The sequence below is a fragment of the Scylla paramamosain genome, chromosome 32 (genome assembly GCF_035594125.1).
Source record: "Scylla paramamosain isolate STU-SP2022 chromosome 32, ASM3559412v1, whole genome shotgun sequence".
NCBI lineage: Eukaryota > Metazoa > Arthropoda > Malacostraca > Decapoda > Portunidae > Scylla > Scylla paramamosain.
This window is the reverse complement of record NC_087182.1, coordinates 1,018,755-1,033,754: the sequence shown is the minus strand read 5'-3', so window position 1 is coordinate 1,033,754 and position 15,000 is coordinate 1,018,755. Positions and strand designations below refer to the sequence as shown.

The 15,000-nt window shown below is 41.1% G+C and overlaps 1 protein-coding gene across 1 annotated transcript in view; it reads right to left on the bottom strand.

Moving 5' to 3' along the window:
• Window positions 1–12,743, bottom strand: part of LOC135088983 (uncharacterized) — a 27,094-nt gene extending 14,351 nt beyond the window's left edge. The window contains exons 1-3 of the mRNA XM_063984088.1: window positions 12,587–12,743; window positions 11,140–11,654; window positions 1,964–4,883 (exon numbers count right to left, since the gene is read on the bottom strand). Coding sequence (XP_063840158.1) covers window positions 4,751–4,883; window positions 11,140–11,654 — 648 coding nt within the window. The 5' untranslated portion in view covers window positions 12,587–12,743 and the 3' untranslated portion in view covers window positions 1,964–4,750. The remainder of the gene's footprint in view (window positions 1–1,963; window positions 4,884–11,139; window positions 11,655–12,586) is intronic.
• Window positions 12,744–15,000: the final 2,257 nt, after the last annotated feature.

Below are 15,000 nucleotides of genomic sequence, written 5' to 3'. Positions count from 1 at the left end.
CTAAGAAGGCACCTGGGTCTCCCCTTGACGTGACACAGTTAAAAAATCAACAGGGAATCAACCAGAAGGGTGATTATAGTAACTATGCTTTCCCTCGTCTGCATTCCTTCCTTTCACTAACGTATCTCGGGTAAACTCTAAACTAAGAAGGTACCTGCGTGTCTACTTGACGTGACACAGTTCAGAGGTCACGAGGGAAGCAACACTAAGGTCTCAGAAGGAAAAACTGAAGTCGAGGTTAAGAGGTAAAAGTATTTAACACACATTTTTCTTGACGTTTTTTGCAAATAAAGAAGCTAAGCTGAGGTACCGTTTTTGAGGCCAGCGGGAGAAGTTACGAGAGGAGTTTATAGTGAAAGTTTTGTCAGAAATTGCAGCTTAATCTCGAGATGTAAAGATGAAGAATTACTAAGAATATTGTCAAGAATAAAGTTAATACGACAATTTTTTGGGGCGAACAGGAGAAATTACAAGGAAACACTTATGAAATTAAATCAAGACAGTAAGGCGGGAAAAGGAACATAAGAACAAAGACAAAGGCGTGGACTGCAGACGAGAGGAAGGAAGCGGGAGGTATGAGGCATGGCGTACGAGAAAGGTGACGGGAGGGAGGAAGGAGGGACAAAGGAGTGCGAGGAGAGAGGGAGAGAAGTAGGAGGGTGGGGAGTGGGAGAGAGGCTGGAGGGAGGGAGATTAAACCGTGAGGGATTGGAAGGCGGGAAGAAGGAAGGATATTAACAAGGGGCGGGAAGACGAGGGGATGGAGGGTAACGGGAGGGAGAGACGTGAAGGAAGGAAAGAGAGAGAAGGAAAGAAAAAAGGAAAGGAGGAAAAGACCAAATAATCGAAAAATATAAATGAAAAAGGTTACGGAGGAAGAAAAATATATAAAACTCTCTCTCTCTCTCTCTCTCTCTCTAACCTGCCTAGCCCTGAAGAAGTTAATTCACATACATAATTACCATATTGAGTGGAAATCAATTAACGAGGTGAGAAATTATCATAACTGACACTCAACCAATTAAAATTTTTGCCTCTAAGTGGCTCCTTTTGCTGAGAGAGAGAGAGAGAGAGAGAGAGAGAGAGAGAGAGAGAGAGAGAGAGAGAGAGAGAGAGAGAGAGAGAGAACGGAGTAGATTCCTGTTTTCTTTCTAGCAAGGAGGAGAGACTATACTATTTCCTTGTCTCGTACTTTGACATAAAAAAATAGTTAATAATTGATAGTAATATTTAATAGTCTCTGGATCAAAAATTTCTTAAACCTAATCGAACTTGACTTTGTTTTTCTAAGCTTATTTAACCTAAAACGACCTTAATTAAGAGACACCAAAATATCTTACTCTTCAGAAAGTTAAAAAAATTCAGTCAATAGTTAATAACAGTTGATGGTCCATGAACCGAAACTTTCTTAATGTTATCCGAACTTGACTTTGTTCCTCGAAGCTGATCTATCTTAAAATAACCTTAAAAATGCCGAAATCACCTTAAAGTTATCAAGAAGGGAAAAGAAACATAAGAAAAAGAAAGAAAATACGAACATTCCATCATTTGAATAAACAATAAAGCAATACTGACGCTAACAGAGCTTAAATCGATACCCTTAAGTTTATCCATCCTAAGATAATCTCAAGAAACCCCCAATTACCTTAAAATGGATTTAGAAAGTGGAAAAAAAAAAGTAAATTCAATCGTGTACATTTCATTTGATAATGCATTTCACTGAGCTGTGTGTGTGTGTGTGTGTGTGTGTGTGTGTGTGTGTGTGTGTTCTTTTAAGTTTTCATTTTTTTGTTATCTATCTATCTATTTATCTATATGTTAGTCTGTCAATTAATCTATCAATCAGTCACTCAGTTAGTCAATCTATCAATCAATCTATCTAACTATCTATCTATCCGTGTGTGTGTGTGTGTGTGTGACGAGGAGACAAGACGAAACCACAAGGAATTCAAACACAACTTACCGTGAATTCTCTCCCCATATACAGATTTCACGTCCCTTCCGGCGGGTCACAGATCAGAGACCCTTTCCTGAACCACACGTCACCACATCGCCACACACGTCATGCTAAGTACGTTATTAATGACAGCACGTCCCACACCTTTACTGCACGTCACGAGAGCCAAAGGACCGAAGCAACTGAGTGAGTGACACCTGGTTCGAAGCCTTAAGTGTTTCGTGACGCTCTTATACAGAATTCAGTACTCTTTCAGTAGGATTTGAATATATTGTAAGGTTTTCTAAAGGAATTTTATTAGTTTTCTGTTTTATTTTATTTTATTTTTTTTATTTGTTGATTGTTGTTGCTTTTCTGTTTGTCTGGATGGTTAGCTGGTTGTCTGCCTGTTTGTCCGTCTGTCTGTCTGTCTTGACTGATTGACTGACTATTTGGTTGTCTGTTTATCTCTGGTTGGCTGGTTGTCTGTGTGTCTGGTTGTCTGCCTGGCTGACTGACTTACTGGCTGACTGAGTAACTGACTGATTGACTGTTTATCTGTCACTCAGTCTGTCCGTCTGGCTGGCTGGCTGGTAGGCTCTCTCTCTCTCTCTCTCTCTCTCTCTCTCTCTCTCTCTCTCTCTCTCTCTCTCTCTCTCTCTCTCTCTATCTAGTAAGGATATAGCTATATAACAAAAGCAGCCCTACAATCATACAACACATTATACTTTAAGGGCCAATGTATTTACAAAGCTCAGAGAGAAAAAAAACAGATAATAATAATAATAATAATAACAATACTCCTGTTATGAAAAAAAACAACAACAAAAAAACAAACGAGATGAAACTTCTCCAGAATAAAGAACAAAAATAACAACGATAACAATAGTAATAATGAAAAAAATAAAACAAAACGCAGGAGAAGTGAAATTACTCGAAATGCAAGGAAACAGGTGCAGGCAGCCTTACAGCAGTCTCCTAATTGACGTGGGAACATTAATGCAAGTGTTGGCTAAATGGATGACAGGAAGGGGAAGACTGGTGAGTGAAAGACTTAGGATATGTAACTATGTACATATGTGAGCTGCGGTATGTTAGGAGCGAGCAACTGTACTGGTGATACCTCGAGAGCTTGTGTGCTGAACAGAGTAAAACCAGGAAGAGTGACTGAGGCGAGATGTATATACAACTTGGAGAATTAGAACAGGAATTGTACAACGTAAATGAATTGTAGGACCAAAGAGAGTTACTGGAAGAATTACAGGATGGAAAGTTAATTATACATGTACAAGAATTATTGCAGAACCAACATTAAGTACAGTATCAAGGAGAAGAACCAAGTACAACAATAGAACCAATTATTGAACCAAGAATTACAGAACTAAATATTAACCTAACCGGCCAAGGATGAAGACTTGAGATTATTATTGCTTCTAGCAAGAGAGAGACGCTGCCTCTTCTACCGAGGGATTACCATGAGCCAAGAGCATCGAACTGGCAACACGTGAACCTCAAGTCAAGTCCTGTACCACTGAACCACTCGAGAAAAGATCGTAAATGCAATTCTGAAACATTATGAAACTTCCTTTTCTTACGCCACTGTGGTTCCTCTTTGGCTTTCAGAAATCAACAATTTTTTAGAGTGAATCGTTCAGGGAAAAAGGAAAATGAGTGTTGGAAGGATAAACTGATTAATTTAGGGTCACATGGAACTGTTGAAGACGAGGTAAGAGGAAATACAAACCGTGATTCTTCTATTTTTCTTTTTTTAAGACAGGAAGAACATGGCACTGAAGGCAGAACTCAAAGAAAACAGAGGAATATTTGTGGGCCTGCAGCTGCTGCGTCCGATTCATGGAGGGACTCGAGCTAAATAAAAACAAATGACCAAGACCAAACAAACAAACAAAACAAAACAATAAGACGCCATATTGATTACAAATTGTATCTTTAGTGTAATATAACAAGTACAATTTTCATATGGTAGCAACATCGAAAAATAAAAATAACAACAACAAAAAAACAACCCTGAGATTTGTAGAAAAGTCATCAGCATTATCAACTCTTTTATCCCGGATCGGTCACTCCGACATACGACAGCAAGGTAAAAATAAATAAATACTATTCATAGAAATATACAAAATAGTTAAAGGGAATGAATGAGTGTCAAACATTTAAATTAAGGAAGATTGTACGGATGGGATGTGGTATTTAAATTACATGAGTGGGTCGGAAGGTATAAGGATTAAGGATAAGACATTTTTAAAGGATATTCGGTGTAGGATAAGGTAAATAAATTAAAGTACGAGTAGGATACGGTATTTAAATAATTGATGTCTGGATAGGAGGCATTTAAAGGATACGTGGATAGGGTATTTAAATCAAGGTATTTAAATTACAGGGCAGACTATAAGATCTTTAAATAAAGGACGTATTTCATATCACTGCTCACCTAGGACTGACCAGCAGTGAAGGGAGACAGCGGGGGAACTCAGAACACGAAAACCTCCATCAATTCAAAAAGGAACACACGACACAACGAAAGCCAGTCATACGTACTGCACACACACACATACGAACACTCACAGCAACAGCACAGTCTCATTACATCACGTGAGCGTCCATCTGTATGTATATATATATTATTTTTAACTCCTCCAAAAAAAAAAAAGCTAACTCATTTTTTTAATCTCTCCTCCGAACGCCGAAAAATCAATAAGCAATTAAGTCGGTCCGTGTCAGATAGTTCAGTCCGCTGTCGGGTTACGCAGTCAAGGCAGCTCGTCGGGTCAGTCAAGTTAGTCAGGGGAAGGCTCAGTTGTCCAGGAGCTTCGGAGCGACGCACCTAAACTGCTTGCATTTGCCGGTGTCGTAACCAGACTTGGCGGCCTTCGCGAAGATAGCCACGTTGTTCTTCATTCCCTCAGGCGCCAGGGTCTCCACAAGGCTGCGGAGAGGAAAGGAGACATGTTAGAACCAGAACTGAGTAAAGAAATCATTGAAATTTCTGCCTGACAGGAGAGAAAAGAAGACACGTTAGTACCAGAACTACGAGTGTGGAGAGGAAAGGAGACACATTAGAGCTACAGATATACAGGAACCGTTAAACTTTGTAACAGACTGTGGAGAATTTGATTGATTGATTGACTAACTGATATTATGACGAGGCTGCGGAGAACAGAACGAATAGAAGAAGGGAAAGAGAAAAATGACATGGAGAAGAACGGTAGAATGAGAATAAGAAGCGAAAGATGAAAGATAACAGCAATAATGAAACTGAATCTATACTAAGAAAGAGAAAAGCACAAGGGAATAACGAGAAGAACAACAATAGGAACTAACAGAAAAAAAAAAAGAAGCAAAATAAGGAATATGAACAAGAATTCGATCATAACACACAAAAAAACAACACTAACATAACCTATCAATTTCTTTCATGACATACCACCACCACCACCATCACCACCACCACCACCACGAACACAACACACTCCACTAAACCTGCCATCAACAAGCATTACTGTCTCGGTCACTGCTCACAGGCTCAGGGCTCGAGTCCTGCATTACCCTTAGACAATAAAGAACATTCCTGGTGGGCGTAACGGACGGAGGCGCCGCTTGCAGACCCTCATGTTAAGTTAGGCTGAATTACACCGAACAGTTAGGTAGCTTTGCCTCGGTCACGTGTGCGGTAGGAGGGGGAGAGGGAGAGGGAGGTAAAGGGTAGGGTAAAATGGAGGAGGTAAGATTGTAACCACTTCCAGGTCGGTTCGAGTTTCAAGTTCATTGAGAGTAAAAGTTGCACGATTCTCTTTTGTTATTTTTTTGGTGTGTGGTAAGGTTATGTTACGTCTCTCCAGCCTGAGGCAACGGAAGCCGCTACCGCTACTACTACTACTACTACTACTACTACATACAAGAGGCAAGCAAAATAAGTGGTGAACATATTCAAAACAACAGCAACAGAAGCATAAAGCACAGGGTGAAGGAAAAATGAAGAAGAATAGGGAGAAACAGGAATGAAAAAATGGGAATACGAGGAAATAGGAGTGAAGGAAACAAGAAAACTAATAAAAACGAAGAAATAAAGACAAATTAAAAAGACACAAACGTAGTAAATAATATGGAATAAAACCACAAGAAAGATGTAGAAAGATGAATAGATAAAGATAGGAAGAGGAAAAAGGGTCGAATAAAGCTAAACAAAGTTGAATAAAAGGCGAGGCGGAGAAGACTAATGTTATGTTACTTGAGGCAAAGCAGCGGTATTTACAAAAGACGGCCGGAATCCCGTTAACAAAATGCACACACACACACACACACACACACACACACACACACACACACACACACGGGAAACAGCCACTGGTTTACTGCAAGTTCCGTGTGTGTGTGTGTGTGTGTGTGTGTGTGTGTGTGTGTGTGTGTGTGTGTGTGTGTGTTTTGCCAGGCCGTGAGAGGGTAATTTTCAGAGAGAAAAAAAAAAAGAAAGAAAATTGAGCGAGAAAATGGTGAGAGAAGGAAGGAAGGAAGGAAGGAAGAAGGAAAGAAATGAGGAAGGAGGGAGGGAAGGAAGGAAGGAAGGAAGGAAGGGAAGCAAGAGAGAGAGAGAAGCAATGGGGATGAAATGAGGGAAGAGAGAAAAAAAGGAAGTAAGTAAGGAAAGAAGGAAGGAAGGAACAAACGAACGAAAAATTAAGGAAAGAAAGGAGAGAGAGAGAGAGACAGAGAGAGAGAGAGAGAGAGAGAGAGAGAGAGAGAGAGAGAGAGAGAGAGAGAGAGAGAGAGAGAGAGACTTCGCGGTTACTAGAGCAAGAAGAAAAAAAAATAAAAGCAAAATAAAGTTAATTGTAATGAGATAATAATTGTTTCCTAGATAAAAAAAGAAAGAAAACGAGAAAAAAGAGAAGAAAGGAAGAGAGACAAAAAACACTACTACTACTAGTACTACTACTACTACTACTACTACTACTACTACTACTACCACCACTACCACTATTACTACTACTAAGACCATCACCACCACTACTACCACTAATCGGCTATGAGAGAACGGACTGAAACACACACACACACACACACACACACACACACACACACACACACACCTGTTAGCACACCCGTCACTTGGAACCGCAACAAATCACCTGGCGCCTCGAAGACCTAATTCTATAACCGCGGAGGAGGAGGAGGAGGAGGAGGAGGAGGAGGAGGAGGAAAAGGAGGAGGAGGAAAAATGAAGAGGATATGAAACGAATACAAAATACAAACAATTTTTGAAGAGCCATAAAATTAGAGAGAGAGAGAGAGAGAGAGAGAGAGAGAGAGAGAGAGAGAGAGAGAGAGAGAGAGAGAGAGAGAGAGAGAGAGAGAGAGAGAAAGAGAGACGCCTTAACGCACACACACACACACACACACACACACACACACACACACACACACTGCCTGATGTGCGTAATGACATAACGGGAGGGAGAAAGCGGAAGAGAGAGAGAGAGAGAGAGAGAGAGAGAGAGAGAGAGAGAGAGAGAGAGAGAGAGAGAGAGAGAGAGAGAGAGCAGGTAAATCCACGCAGAAAACATATGTAAGTCACCGTGTCAACCATTATTAGTATTACCAGAAGACTAACATCGCCCTAAATAAGATCTGAACGCATTCCTGTGGCGGTGCTGGGGGATCAATAAACAAAAGAGGATCTACATCAAGACTTACGACCAATAAACTTAAAGGAATCGATCTCTGAATTAATCACAAAGAGGAATCTAGACCCTACCTATAAGTGATCGAAGAAGTTAAAAATGAATTGAAAACTGAAGGGAATCGAAGGCTGTATTAAGAGAATTGTGGAGAGACTTACGATTACAAAGAGGAATCTAAAACTTTCTTATAAGTGATCGAAGAAGTTAAAAGGAATTGAGAACTGTACTAAAAGGATCAAGGGACAAATTAATCTTAGGAAAATAATAATGAAAAGATGACTAATAGTAGTAAATATGGTTGTAATAGATGCATTGGTTATAGATTCAATACCTTATGATTTTTGGAAGGAGGAAAATCAGAAATTGGTACTAAAGGCTTGAAATACAAAAGAAATATAGAGAAATAGGATGATCAAGTAACAAATATCATGAAAGCCACCAAAAGGGAGGAGAAACGAAAGAAAGAATAGAATAAAAGAAAGCGTAAGTGAAAAAAACTAAATATTTATCACAGGAATAGAAAAAAAAAAACTTCAATTAGAGAATATTACGCATATGAATATTACGTGACAGCAAGAAAGAAAAAAAAAAGACCAGGAAGGGAATTATACTGCAAATAACCTAAAAAATAGTGATAACAATATAAAAAAAACAAAAGAACATCAACCACCTGTACAAAATCCGAGGCTTTAATTCAACGCATATTACGTGTGTGTGTGTGTGTGTGTGTGTGTGTGTGTGTGTGTGTGCGCCAGATGGCCGTTGGCGCGTCGTGGGGGGAGAGGTGGTGAAGGAGAGACGTCAACAGGGTAACGGGAAAGAGGAGGAAGAGGAGGAGGAGGAGGAGGAGGAGGACGAGGAGAAAGAGGAAGGAGGAAAGACTGTGGTGGTGGTGATGGTGCTGGTGGCCATCTGTATGTATGGGAGATAGGCTGGAGGAGGAGGAGGAGGAGGAGGAGGAGGAGGAGGAGGAGGAGGAGGAGGAGGAGAACAAACATAACTGGAAGGAACGGTAGAGGAGAATAATTGAGGTGACAAATACATGAACAAGACAGATGAATAAAAGAGCAGGAGGAAGAGGAGGAGGAGGAGGAGTAGGAGGAGGACAAACATAAAAGGAAAGAATGGTAGAGAAGAATAATTAAGGAGATAACAAACATACGAGAAAGAACAAGAGAAAAGAAAGAGCGCATAAGAGGAATAAGAAAAGAAGAAGGAAAGAAAGGACGAGAAAAGAGAGAAGAAGAGTAAAGAAAACGAATAACTGTACAAGATTTGTATAAGAACTATGATAATTAAAAGAATAATAAAAAAAACTAAGAACTACAATAACAAATAAAAAAAAAAAACAAGAACCGCAACAACAAAACGAATAAAAAGTTGCGGAAAGGCGCGGTCGTCACATCACAACATAACATAAACCACCCATTAAATTCTAGAAAGTGTGGCGGGGGAGGCGGTGACGGAGGGACGCGAGAAAGCTGAATGTAAGTGCGATCGAGAGCCGCGTCACGGGAAAATATCACCGTGGAAACTATAACAGCGATGCTCATTTGTCACCAGCGTGCGATTCGAAAGTATAAGACACAGGAGAGGCAGTCAGTCATTTCCCGCTGTGTCTGTGGTCGTGCGTGTGCGTGTGTGTGTGTGTGTGTGTGTGTGTGTGTGTGTGTGTGGGTGTGTGAGCACGTGTTGGATGTGTGTTCGTGTGTGTTGTGTGTATTTTCCTTCGTGTGTGCGTGTCTGAGGGAGAGAAAGAGAGTAAGAGAAGAAACTGGAGAGATAGTTGAAAAGAAGGAAGCCGGGGAGATCACAGGAATACACAGAAATGAGAGAGGCAGAGAGAGTTTCCCATAGAAAGAGAAAGAGGGAACATCTGAGTGAGTATCAGTCACGGTACGTCCCACGATAAGTATCTCCTGAAGACCTGTTTACTTCACCTTCCCTCACGCGGCACCAGACGGCGGGCGGGTCTTGCCTCCCTCCCTTCCTGCCACCTGTGGTCCACTTGTAAGGCGAACAGCTCTCTAAATGACTCGTAATAAACCTCGAGATGTAACGTGACGGAAGTTTACGACAGTTTTACGACGTGTTCTCTTAAAATTGTCTGGGTTTTAGGGAAAAATGTCACTGGTGGGGCAAATAAAGCGGAGATAAGTGGATTAATTCTTGAACTGTCTCTTAATGAAGTTCGAATTTGAACGTAAAGAAAGCCTTGGACGTTTTTATGATGAGTCATCTTGAAAATGTTTGTGTTTTAGGGAATAATGTGAATGGTCTAACAAAGAAAAAAGAGAAGATAAGTTGATTTGCTTCTGAAATGAACGGTGGTAAATTTTAAATTGAACATGATTGAAGTTTATAATATTTTCACTTGTTCTCTTGAAATTTTTTGTGTTTTAGGGAATAATGTGACTAGTATGTCAAATAAAGCGAAAACTATTTGACTAGCTCTTGAAATGTCTTGCGGTAAATCTCAAAATTGAACGTGATGAAAGTTTACGATATTTACGGCGTGTTCTTTTGAAATTGTCTGGGTTTTATGGAAGAACGTCACTAGTATTGTAAATAAAGTGAAGTAGAATAGCTATTTAAATGCTTCATAATATTTTTTTTTTCGTTTAGAATATGAGTGAATGATATTTATGATACTTTACGAAACAGGAACAGGAACAAACTCACTAATAAACGTTAACTGAAGACGAATGTTTTAACGGCAGACAACGAATTGGAAACTTAAGAAAAGAAACAAGAAACTGACACCAAAAAACCACACCAACAAAAGCTATCAAAAACACGAAAAAAATAAATAAATAAACAAACAAGTAAATCAACAACAAAACAAAAGAACTGATAAAAAGACAAATCCCCAAGACCACATTTTCAAGATCATGATTAAGATTCCTAAGCTACTGGAGCGAGACATGAGGTGACGCCACAACAGGACAAAGCCCCCGGCCGACTGTAAGGAGGTCAAGGGAGAAAGTCAGGGCAGAAGGTGCTTTAGTATGGGACACGAGCATCAGTCGTGTTCGCCCCACTGAGGAGAATGGGAAAGGAGATTAGATAGCGAGGGGGAAGGAAGGAGGAAGGGTCGGTCAGGGTGCTAGGGGAACTAAGATTATGGGACAGTAGGCGGAAGGACGTCTGGGAGGGCAATGAACGAGCCACAGTTAGGGAAATGTGGGATGAATATTACTTTTGGTTGAGGTAGGTTAGGATTAGTGATGTTGGTATCGATATTACTAGTAGTGTTGTTGGTGTTACTACTACTGATACTACTACTGCTGCTTCTACTACTACTACTGCTACCACTCCTACTACCTCTCCTTCTCCTACTACTGTACTACTTCTTCTACTTCTTTTTCTTCTTTTACTACTACTACCACTATTATTACCATTCCTTTTCCTCCTACTACTAATACCTCTTTTCTTCTTCTACAACTACTACCACTACTACTATCACTCCTCCTCCTTCCACTACTTCTACAGGAGGCACCTTACCTGAGGACGAAGTTCTTGCCCTTGAAGTCCTTGGCGTAGGTGCCGAGCTGACAGATGGTCCTCTGGATGCATTGCTCGCTCTCAAAGGCGTTCAGGTAGAGGTAGAACACGCGCTCGATCTCATCATGCAACTCGTCCACAATGGAGGCCTCGCGGGGCTCGTCGGACATCGCTCTACCGTTGGTAAGCGTGAAGGTAAGTGAGGACAGGATCAGCAGAATACCACCGATGATCAGAAGAGGGAGGATTACAGCAGCGAAGACATCGAAGCCTCCCTCAGCGACCTCAGCGGAACCGTACTCTGACACGGGGTAGTAGTAGTAGTAAAGGTTGCCCTGGGAGCCGCCCTCGTCGTAGGAGGAGGGAGCAGGAGCGGCGTAAGAAGAGCCACCGCCGTGCCCTGAGTGTCCGTGGGCTCCGTCTCTCGCCTGGGCTACGGGGGTCCCTTGGCGCTTCTCCACGGAGGCTGCGCACGCGGCGCCCACAAGAGCCAACAATAGCACCTTGCACATCATCTGTAAGGAGATCAGAGACACTCAGCATGGCATAAGTAAAGCTTGAAGGGCTGGGGACGGGAAGGCTTCAGCATGGCATAACCTCACTAAAATCAGTATTCTTAACGCTGTTCTCTCACTAAGACGACAAATTCTCAAACCGGAGATACAACAACAGTCAGAATGTTACAGAATATTTTATGCAATAACCAAAAGATCTTAGTGTTACGAATATACTGCCTATGGAAAGGAAGATGGTCCAAGCCACTCTGCTTCAGGTACTCCACGGATGATCTTTGTCTTGTTCTTGGTGTCTTGAGGTATCGAGTTACACTGACACCGCCTCTCAGTAACGCTACAAGACAATGAGTGTCTCTCTGTCACGCTACAATCTATCATAGGTCTTATCAGTTCTCCCATCCAGTCAGTCAGTCAGTCAGTCAGTCATGCATTTTCTTATCTGCCTGGCACACACACACACACACACACACACACACACACACACACACACACACACACACACACGCACACACATACACACATCCACACACACAAACAGGAAGTTGGTTCATGCATAACTAACTTGAATAATGTTTTGATGACAATGGAAATAATTAAGCTAGTCATCCATGTGTGTGTGTGTGTGTGTGTGTGTGTGTGTGTGTGTGTGTTGAAGCGTCAGTTGTGTGTGCATAATTAAAGTTCGTCTCCGTTACGTGTGTGTGTGTGTGTGTGTGTGTGTGTGTGTGTGTGTGTGTGTGTGTCCTTAGTCCATGTCATACATATAAGACAAAAATCATAATAATAACTTCACAAATCTTAAGCAGCACACCTTATTACACTAACTAATTAACAACATGCACCAAAACAACCCAAACAAATCACACAAACCACAAACAGAAAAAAAAAAATACACACACAAAAAACTCAAACTATACCCAACAAACACTAACATTGAAAATCAGTATGCGAGAGACGTGCGTGCGTGAGTAAACTATGACACAAAGCAGCGTACTCCTCCTCTGACGACGACACACGGGCAACTGACGGTCGGGACACACCTCCCACCTTATATACCTCCACTGAGATCCATGAGCGTGCCATGAGCTAAGTATCAGCGAAATCTTCCCAAACCTAATGTCCCCTCTTAGTCTTTCCAGATGCACGAAAGTTAAGGTGATTATAACATTGTGAAGGTTATTAGGTATTAGCTTAGAGATCAGAAGAAGATAGGGACACCAGGTCACAAGGATAAGAGGAGGGACTAATATTAAGAGGGGAAGGTACAGAGTAATGGATGTGTAGATATTTTCGTGTTCTTATCGGGGTTACTAATCCATGACTAATGTTCTGGGCTGGATATTCTATTTATTTATTTATTTATTTCATATTTTTGTGATGATTGAATTGTTATCTTTGGTTTTTATCCTCCTGACTTTATCTCTTTTTTGTTAATGCTAATAATGAGTCTCTTTTGAGTTTCGTTTGTCTTTTAAGGTGAAATTAAAGAAGTTATGCTTTAGAGAAAAAAAAAATTGTGGGGATTATGCTTTTTATGTGATTATTATCCATAATTTTGGTTAAGAGAGAGAGAGAGAGAGAGAGAGAGAGAGAGAGAGAGAGAGAGAGAGAGAGAGAGAGAGAGAGAGAGAGAAAGCTAACATTGCGTCATGAATAACAAGACGATTTCTGCATCTTCTGGTTGGTCACCCGGTCCTTCCCTCCCTCCCTCTCTCTCTCTCTCTCTCTCTCTCTCTCTCTCTCTCTCTCTCTCTCTCTCTCTAACTGTGCACTGGAGAAAAGGAAACATACGTCACAGAAAAAAAGAACCAAAGAACAACAATAAAAACTGCATCTATCATGTATTTGGACAGCTGACACCACCTCCACCACCATCACCACCTCCACCACCACTACGAACAACACCAACGACAAGCAAAATTACAGAAATTAAAGCCATAACTCGTAACACGCTCCAGTATTCCCTTAACGGACGGGAAGATAAAGATGCTGTCATGTATATATTTCTCCCCTTGCGTGCTGGTTGCCGTGGCTTCTGTTAGCGCGCCTCACCTGCAGCGGGAGGAGAGCCACCTGACGCAGCGCTACTTAACGGGCACAGAAAACGGAGCAGGTGGAAGAACCCGTGACGCCACATGACCGACGCAAACTCTAGCAGGTCTCCTGTGTGTGTTCCCCTCTCTGTTGACGCTTGAATATCTCTCATCTTAACCCTTCTATACACACAGCATGTCTGTAATTGATACTATAGCTTTGAATAAGGTAATATATCTTGTATTCAACGCTAAGAGCTTGTTTTTTTAAGCTTCTCGCTGTGGACGCCTGGCTATCTCTCATCTTAACCCTCCTATACGCTCACCAGTTTTCTAAGGGATAATGCAGTTCTAAGTAGGTGATATATCTCGTATTTAACGCTGAAAACTCATTTATTAAGCTATATCGTTCTGTTTTTTCAAGGTTTTGTTTCTAAAATACGTGTTTTTCTTTTTCCAGTTAGGTCTAACTGTTAATTTAAATAACTATAATTAAGTCCAAGGTCTATGTTTACATACCTCCGGCCTAGTAATTAATCTAAGCCTCATTACCTATTCACTTAAGAGTCTGAGTTAAACCTCCAAGGCACCCTAACATTAATACTGGTAGCACCGTAACGGAAGCCAGTGAGGGATGAACCTGTTACGTGCTTATCACCTTAGGATATCCTCTGAAAACATTGTGATTCAGTTGCCTCAAGTCTCCTGTCACCACTTCATCTAACTCCGTGACAGCTTACTATCCTCAACAGCTGATGTCACGGTGTTCAGAGAGGGTTCAAAAGACATTGCTACCTTGCTCTAAATGGTGGCTTGTGATCCTTTTGTTGTGGCTATATTAAAGTGACTGCCTGATTAACTGGTTGACCCACTGATTAACTGTCTAATCATCTAACTAACTAACTAATTATTTAGGTAACTAACTGACTGACTGACTGATTAACTAACTAACTGACTAACTAATAAATTTTGTGTATCTAACTAAAGAACTAACTAAATAACTAACCAACCAACTGACTGCCTACCTACCTACCAAACTAACTAACAAGCAAGCTGAATGACTGACTAACTAGCAAAATAACTACGTAGTCATCTAACAAACGAACTAACTACCCAATCAATAAACTAACTAACAAATTAACCAAACAAAACAACAACTCAACAGACACAGTATCGAACTCTAAACCACGCAGGTCACGAGTCTAGTCTATATCTTCACCGCTGCGCCACTCAAACCAAACTCTCTTGAGCCAAACCGCAGAGGCCAGTACGTGGGGGACCTCCAACCCAGGTCTTCAGGCGGTAGAGGAACC